Source organism: Apaloderma vittatum, unplaced genomic scaffold (genome assembly GCF_000703405.1).
Source record: "Apaloderma vittatum isolate BGI_N311 unplaced genomic scaffold, ASM70340v1 scaffold4138, whole genome shotgun sequence".
Taxonomy (NCBI): domain Eukaryota; kingdom Metazoa; phylum Chordata; class Aves; order Trogoniformes; family Trogonidae; genus Apaloderma; species Apaloderma vittatum.
The window spans coordinates 42,710-51,665 of NW_009728910.1; the positions used below are offsets into that span (position 1 = coordinate 42,710).

At 36.2% G+C, this 8,956-nt stretch overlaps 1 protein-coding gene across 1 annotated transcript in view; it reads right to left on the bottom strand.

Annotated features, from left to right (window-relative positions):
- Positions 1–5,511, bottom strand: part of KIAA1468 (KIAA1468 ortholog) — a gene marked incomplete at its 5' end in the record, with an annotated part of 43,420 nt that extends 37,909 nt beyond the window's left edge. Inside the window, 6 exons of the mRNA XM_009874238.1 lie at positions 2,586–2,891; positions 3,779–3,870; positions 3,960–4,163; positions 5,052–5,165; positions 5,276–5,331; positions 5,440–5,511. Coding sequence (XP_009872540.1) covers positions 2,586–2,891; positions 3,779–3,870; positions 3,960–4,163; positions 5,052–5,165; positions 5,276–5,331; positions 5,440–5,511 — 844 coding nt within the window. The remainder of the gene's footprint in view (positions 1–2,585; positions 2,892–3,778; positions 3,871–3,959; positions 4,164–5,051; positions 5,166–5,275; positions 5,332–5,439) is intronic.
- Between the last annotated feature and the right edge of the window lie 3,445 nt (positions 5,512–8,956).

Consider the following 8,956-nt stretch of genomic DNA (forward strand, 5'->3'; position numbering starts at 1 on the left):
TTTCTTCCTAATGTCCAGCCTAAACTTGCCCTGTTGCAACTTGCAACCATTCCCCCTGGTTCTGTCCCTAATGACCTGTGAGAAGAGACCAGCACCAACCTCTCTACAATGTCCTTTCAAGTAATTGTAGAGCAATTCCTCAGCATTCATTCCTCACAACATAAGGTCCTCCCCTACTTGAAAGCTTAATTAAAATCCTACATAAGGGCAAAATTCTATTCCCATTTTTGCAGGGACTGAAAAGTAACTATGACAATATCTCACTGAATTTCCCTGTGGGTTAATTAATAGCAGGCTCTGGGCAGCATGGATCCCACGATGATTGCTGGCCCTATATAGTCAGGAAAATTTCTCGAAGAAGTCTAGTCCTCATGATGGCTACGCTGGACAGAAACGATACAGCCCCAGGCCTCTTGCACACAAGTCAGTGGAAAATCTTTTCAAGGGCCAACAGATGCCAGTGGCGAAGATGCTCAAATATAAGCAAGTCTGATGAATACAAACTCCATGTAAGACTGGGACAAGAGAGTCAATTTGCTGAGAAAGTCAGGAGTGACTGCTATATACAGAAAACACCTTGTATTTGGTGCAGACTCTCAAAACACCTAAAATGAGTTGAATAAATACATGTGGTGCAGTCTATTTAAGCTGCTGCTAGTGCTTTCTACTGCAATCTGTCAGACAAGGCATTTTTCCAACGCCAGCCATGCCCTCATCCGTGGGCACGCACGCACAGCTGCTCTCGGCGCCGTCACACAAAGCGCCCTCACTTGCTCTTCTATCCTCTCTTCCCATCTGGGCAAGATTTATGCCAAGAATACTGCTGCTGCCTAGCTGCAGTAGTAAAAATCTTGCCTTTTAAGACAGAGTACTAGTTTTTAATATCTCTTAATACATTCCAAATAAATTGGAATAATTGTCTTCTACAAATAACCACTCCTGGACTGAAATGAATAAATATCCGACACTTCTGTTGTGCTGCTTTTTCCACAGATCTTAAAATACTCAATACAAAATATAATTCCTAATGAAAAAAATTACTGCATTATTACAAACCAAGTGCATAATCCAGGAAGAAAATTTAGTGACACAGATCTACAAAAACCGGTATAAAATAGTTTCCTCTGACCCTTCACTGACATGTTAAGCCCAAAATTCAGTACAAAAATAGCTACGTATTACACATGCCTCACTTATTTCTGCAGTTAAATGCATTTGAGGAGATGTCTGAAGTTAATTCAATGGGGATTCAAGGCTTTATTCAACTACTTTTCAGATAAATCTATGTGCAGTTATATTTAAGAGCTGTAAGCAGCAAATCAAATTCTATTTTTTCGAGAAACTACTGTCATAAATCCCACCAGAGATACTCACGGTTCCTTCCTCACTCAGTGAACTCATCTGGTTTTGATACACATCCTCACTATCCCCAAACCATCAATAGAATATTCATGCACTTAATGTCTTCAGGCTCTCCTAATTACTCTAACGAAGAAGAAACTTGCAAAAAGCCACAGGTGAAATTAGAGAGGTTTATAGCAACCCATCTAAAAAAGCTGTAAGTTTTGATCATTATGTAGTCTAGATATTCAACTAGGATATGAAAGGAATTTAAAAAAAACCCATCATCTGAAGAGCTTAAGCGGAACCACTAGCAGAGAATAAATTTGTAATAAGATTAGAGACTTACTAAAGGTGCTGCCTTCAGAAAATAGAAATCTTGCCTCCTGTTCTATTCTAAAGCTATGATATCATTGAAAAAGTGCCCCTGCCCCTAGTGCAAGAAGTTCAGGAAATCCAGAGAAAACTAGGTACTTGGAGTTGCCAGAAAAGTTATTAGCAGGAGTGGTAACACTTTTCTTCCTCTCCTCCCCATCCCAGCTTGTATTGATTTTCCATCTGCACAGAATATCACACACAGACTTCTACTTGGTATTTTTAGATGGAAGACAATTCTATAAACATATTACTTTGACACCAGCAAAAGTAACAGTAAGGGAACTGACAAAATATAAAGCAGAACAGCCACCTGCTCCCCTAGAAAAAGCAAGGTTATGACCATAAAATAAGCTATTTGGGTGCCTTTGTCCAGATAAATTTTGGTTATTTAAAAAAAGAGAGAAATTCACAATGGTCTCTTAGATACTCTAAGAGAGACTTATTCACATAGGAAAAGTAAAAAAATTTCCCAGCCACTCTTCAACCAGATCAGAAGAGATTTCATTATGAAATTAAAACTTAAAAGAGAGTGCAAATACCCTGTCTTCCCATCTACCGCTTGGATGTAGTGTGGTTGGGGTTTTTTTTTGTTGCAAAGAACAGGACTGGTTTTAAAAACAAGTAGGAGATGAAAAGAGACTTCTAAACTTTTTTAAAATTTACGCTTATCAAATGTATACCTTCCTAAAAAGATTAGAAAACATGAAAATATCAGGACTGTACCCCAACAGCATTTAAAGTCTTTTATTTGCATTCAAAACACAAAAGGCCTACGAATTCTGGAGGATTTTACTGTTAGAAAAAATATCCATCTTTTTTACAAGAATTTTTAAATAAAGAATTCCAGTTTAAAATTTATCACTGACCTGTTAGGTTTATCAAAGTGGACTGTAGCTTTAGTTGATGTTGCACAAGAGGACAGCTTCTCTGTTTCTTTACAGGGCACATAATTTAGCGTATCATCTTTAGATGTCCTTGAATCCACTTCAGCTGACAAGGAAAGGCTTGTTTGCTCAGTGTTTCCATGTTTATTGTCATTCTCAGAGCTCTTGATATCCAAGTACCGTGCATTGTCCTCTGAGACTGTGAGAGGCACTTGTTTTAAAGGATGGGGAGCTACACCATAAACTGTTGACACAGCAAAGTTGTCATTCTTGAGAAAGTCTATTTCACTAAAAAAAAAAATAAATAAAAAGGAATAGGAAAGACTATTTTTGTAGCTTTCATGAGAAGGTTTTTGGAATCACGGCTGAAGAACTGAAATAAGGACAACATACTGAAGAGCTCCCTCTTCCAACTCCAGTATGTTCAAGAATTCCTTTAATAGAAATAACTTATAACACACAAGCTGTTCAAATGAACACTGGTTTAAGGGATTTCTTTAGTCAGTAATTAGTAGTAGGAAAAATGGTGCACTCTGAGTAAGTCAATCAAGGAAATAAGCGAATAACAATTGCGTTATCTGCTTCCAGCTGAAATCTAAGCACTGAGACACTAAGTGCTATGAGACAGAACTCTACTTGGGATGCAAAACTGAAAATACTGTAGCAGTGGATTAATATATACTGGCTGACTTTGAAATGGTAACTATGTGAGTCACACATATATAGGAATATATCCTATAGCTTACAGAATTGTATGTTTTGACAAAACTTTTAAAGTATCTTTTGTGTTGTTAAAGATACTGTCATTTCTATTAGTGTTACTCTGTAGAAAGTAAAACTGTGTTGAAATCAGTTATTGAAACAAATATCTTTCTAACAGTGTTTGCAAGCTGTCAACATAATAGCACCACAGAATGAAATAAATTGGAACAGATTCTGTTCTCAAAGAAATAAAGAAGTTGCACTGAAAGAACAAAATTGATTACAAAAATTAGGTAGGTATACAAGGGAAATAGTCAGTGTGAAGTCCCTTTACTTTTCTAAATCAAATACCATGTTTTAAAAAGGGAGAAGTGTCCTGCTCTGAAGAACTCTTAGTAATTTAAAAATGTATGTTTTCACGTATGTGCTAGAAAAACATCAAGAAGAAGCTGAGCAGATTGACAAGTACATACCTCTCAAGTCTTTGGATTTGTTCCATCAAAGACCACTTCTCACTGTTTAACACACTAATTTGATCTTCTAATTTTTGCACTATTAAACATTGCTGAACAGAAGACAGAAACAGAAGAGTTTAGTTCAATGCAGTTAGGCACTACTGCAAACAGCTGAAACATTTCTGCTGTACAGTCTTACTTCTATTGACTGTGGGGTTGTTTCAAACACAGGGACGTTCCCAAGTATAGGAGTAGTAGCCTCTAACTCATCATCTTCTACACCGACTGATACATCCACCACATCTCTTGCAGTAACATGATGGTTTCCAAAGTCACGGTACAGTTGTAACAGGTCAGGAGGTTTTGGAATGTTCAATCCTACATCATCCCAAAGCTCAAAATCCTTCAAAAGAATAAAAGAAATTAAAGTACACAATACACCTTCTTTTATTTTCGTTTCTATTCCTCATTTGACCGCAGGTCATAAAACAGCAAAATAATCATGTCAAGATTGTGTTTAGTAAAGGAGATGAAAGCTTAAATCAGACAGCAAGAAACAAAAGTAGAGAAAGGATCCATTTCATGACCCGAAGTAGTTTCACCCTAAGGGCAGCTTTACCCATGAAATCCCAGCCAAGAGACATAAAGCTGACCATCTTAAGGAAAATGCATCAAAGCGCCGCTGTGTTCGGAAAAGTAAAATTACTAAACAGAGAACTGGTTCTGTTCTAGCTTAAATCAGGATGCTAAGGTAACACCTTGTTACCAATAGCTTCTCCAAGACTGTATTCAACGCCACAGTATGATTAAGTATACTCATATGTACGCCTAGGAAATGACAAACAATAAACATATTTTATATCCTGCACAAATCAACTGAATATGATTTAAGAAAAATACTACATTCAAAATTTTACTACATCCAGATCCTTGAGTTAACTGAAAGGGCGTCCATCAGAATATAGGAAAGTGTATAAGTGCCTGTAACTCACAGTATTTTCCTTCTAGTTTTGCCTCCTTTACAGAATGCAAGCATTCTACCTCCTTCCTATGTATTTGGGGAAAATACTCCTCAAAGTGCTGTGGTTTCATGCTTTACATATGAAAATGCTACCTAATATTAGAATACTCATATGTATGAAGTGAACTACATGCTCAGGAAATAACATTTAAAAACTCACTTGAGTTTAGGACAATATCGGAATACGGAAGGAAGGCATGTAAAAAAGAAACGGAACAAAAGCAACCAAACGAAAAGATCCCCAAAACCAGAACCACAAGAAAACTTTACCTGATCATGATTCTCATCTGAAAAAGTTATTGATGTAAGCTTGTAACTATTCTTCAATAAAAATTCATTAACTAGGAAGTTTAGAGCTCTTTTCTCAAGAGGTCTGATCGGCTCCTGGAAAAAAAGAAAACAACACACTCCTCTTTCAGTTCATCTTCCTTCCAACTACGGAAGCACATCCATCTTAAAGTCCATGCAAAGCTCAATTATCACCAGCCACCTACCTGAATTTCAGGACTTGATTTATAATTTTTTCGTTCCTGCAAAGGAACTTCATTTTCTGGGGAGGAAAAAAAAGTAACTAAATTTTACTCTTTCACACAGGATGAGCTCAGCTACTTCTACATTGTTCAAAGTAGAGACTTAAGAAAAGGTTTATGTACACCACCTGCAGCCTGAGTCAGGTTGGCTCGGAGGGCCTGTATGGTCTCCTTGGCTTTCCGTAGTTCAAACTCCAGGACTGGACAGGGATTTGGATTAAACACACACAGGCATCCAACCAAGGCAAGGGAAACAAAAATAAAATATAAAAAGCAAGGATGGGTATGAAAAAAAATATACAGTTTGTATTAAAAAGAAAGCATGCAATCTTTATGGAACTTATGAACACATGCAGCAGAGTTGGTCTGAAAGCAAACTGGTGAAAATTTTCCATAGTTTCACAGGCCTATTAGCTAAGTCAAGATTTCAAGCTGTCTGACAGGGACTCGCTGTAAGGTTTTGAGGTCTTTTTTTTTTTGCTTGCTTTTTTACTTTGCATATTACTGGGAAACGCTTGTTATTTCTTCCCCACTCTTACAATCGGCTGATACAGTTCAGTGTTTTGATTTCTTGGGACAAGGGGAGTACGTAGGCAATCAGAGGACGGGTCTAAATGAAGCAAATACATGCTGGCAGCAGAGGAAGCTGTCTCCATGTAGCAAAGCTCAAACCATGAAGTGAATGTACTGTGTTGTGTCATTGAGACTACAGACCATTTTCTCAAAAAAAAATAATTAGACATTGAAATTTTATAGTTTAAATGGCAGAATCTGAAATAGACTTTACTGCTAACAATAATCTTTTAAACTCCTATTTTAAAATAGTAGTTTTTAGAAATAGTCTAGGGTTAAGATATTTAATTCAGTCAAATGCATTTAAGAGAAGCATAAGACAAAAAAAAGTGCAACATATGCAGCTCTCCTGTAGTATTTACAGAGAAGCTTGAAACAAAAATTACTTTCCTCCATTTTTCTCAGATGTTTCCACTGACTCAAGCCTATACAGATCTTTCAGTGATATAGAGTCAGCTTTAGAGATTAAAAAATATATAATTCTAGCTATCATGTGCTCCATCTCTCCACTCCCCTGGTCACTGTTACACCTTTCTCATGTTCCTTGGTGTCCTCCAAGAAGGGCTGGTCAGGCTTTGTTTGCACTGGAATTTTGTGTTTTGATGTTGAGGTCCTATGTATACTGTGGCTTCAAATTTTAAAATCCATACAATAAATGTTCTTTTTATAGCCATTTACCGTTAGAGCACTTAAGAGAACCTATTTAATTACCAGATAAATTACTTACATTTCATTAATTCTCAGATTAATCTTAATGCTTGAATATACAGTTACCAGAAAGGATTCTTGTACTTAATTAGAAGAGATGAGCACAGAACAGCTACCAGAATGAAGTGTTAAGTTATTCTAAATAGATTATGTAACACTTACTGTACTCTCATGCAAAACTAAGAATGTTGTAGCTGCTTTTAATAAGAAAATATTAATGAGATTTTTAATCATTGCCTGGAAATAATTTAACTTGGCACTTTGAAAAATTTACACAGAGGACAATGCAGGGCAGAAACACTGCACTGGCTCTTGCTTGTAAGAAATGCTACTGAAGACTACAAGTAAAACATTTTCCCTCTGCACATCTGTTACTAAGATTCTTTTGATAATTAGCACGCATGGAAAAAAAGATTCACTCAGTTTGCATTTATCCATAAAAACTGAAGGAGTAACTACAGTACACCACGTTTGCTACATGAAAGTCACTTGTTTTGATGCACAGAATTTTACTGCAGAAACACAAAAGCGCAACTGAGGATACGATGAATAAAATATGTGAAATCTCTCTAGTATTCAGCAATGCTGATCTGCAAATACTTCTGTGCAACAAAGTTACAAAAATGCTCTTATAGTAAAATATTAATAATTTTGGCACTTCCATGCATTTGAGATACTAATTCACAGTTACAATTACAAGCTACTACTTTGTTATTTTTGAAAATGGTAAAGAATTCAAATTAAGTAATTTTTCTGATGGAGATGATTATATGTTAACACTTTATTCTTTAAAACATTTTCAAAGATCAGAACAGTTGCAGATCAGGAGTGCCCTGCACTAGAATGATATATAAATAAATTAAAAAAAAGTTAGAAAAACAACACAAATTAGAAAAACTCAGGAATACCATTAAGGAAAAATAGGAATAAGACATGTCTGAAGGCATAGAAAGCCAAAAAAACTCATGTCAGACAAACCCATGTCAGACGGCAAGAATTAATTTTTAGTGAACTGTCATGATGCTGAAAATTCTTGGAAGCCATTAGGACTTTACTCATTCAGCCTTAAGAGTAGATTACTCTGCTGCATGTTTCTTTGTACACAGTGGAAGATTCTGGACATAGGATATTTGAGAAGTCATCATTTTGCAGCGTGTCACAACAGCTACATAATTCTACTCCAACACAGCATTGTTACAGCGGTACCTCCTATCTCCTCGTCTTATTAATGTCACCATACAAACCTTGGTGCATCTAAGTCAGTCACAAATTCAGCTTTTATTTGAAGTTTGTAAGATGGGTATTTTTTTTAATATAAGCATATTTATTTGTAAATAGCTACAAAAATGTCAATCAAATTTTACATTATGGTTAAACACTCTATTTTAGAGGCTATACTGAAATGCAGTCTTTTGCCAAAATACGTAATGATTTTTAACTCAACATGTGTACTAAAGCAATCAACATTAGAAATCCCATTTGTTGACAATATGACATTCTCTTACATTAAAAAAGCAACATCTAACCCCTTTCTTCGAAACAATTGTCAAGTACTGTCTTTCAAAATAAATGACCTGATCTGAGTCTCCTCCTCTCCTTCTGGTGTCAAGATTATATTCCTTAGAGAAGTTAAACTTTCAAAAGCCTTCATAAAGCCAGCTAAAGTTTAACTTGATGCTTAGTATCACCGTAACTCATCGCAGTAGCTGGCAAATAGAGCTGACACTCCTTAGGAAGGATTCACAGAAGAGTTTTGCTACAGACAGCCTAGGAAATGAAAGAACCAAATTGATTCTCCTCTATATCAGGAAAACAGAGGACAGAAATTTAGATCTCTTCCCACAAAGAAAGAACATTTCCCAACAATTTGTATCATTTAGGAGAGAAAACTTGGGATTTCAAGTGGCTCTTTTTTTTTATAAAGAACTCAAATCACTACAGCTACCATTCTGAAAAAAAATAAATACTTGAGATAGCTGAATCTTTCAAGCAAGCAACTAAGCATTTGACCATGATTCTCAGATGAGAGACGTTAAAATGTTTTCACACAGCTACTCTAACACATCTTAAGAGAGAAGTGGCTATCTGGTGTGCTCAGCCAAATTTTAAAAATTAAGCATTTTCAGAGATCTTAATCTATTCACCCACATTTGTTAATGACTATATAAGTTATTGATCCATGAATTGAGAAGTTAGCTGTAAAGAACAATCTGCAATTGAATAGGCTGAGATCATAAAATCATAGAATGGTTCGGGTTGGGAGCAACCTTAAAGATCATCTCATTCAAATCTCCTACCATGGGCACGGACACCTTCCACTGGCCCAGGTTGCGCAAAGCCCCACCCAACCTGGCCTTGAACACT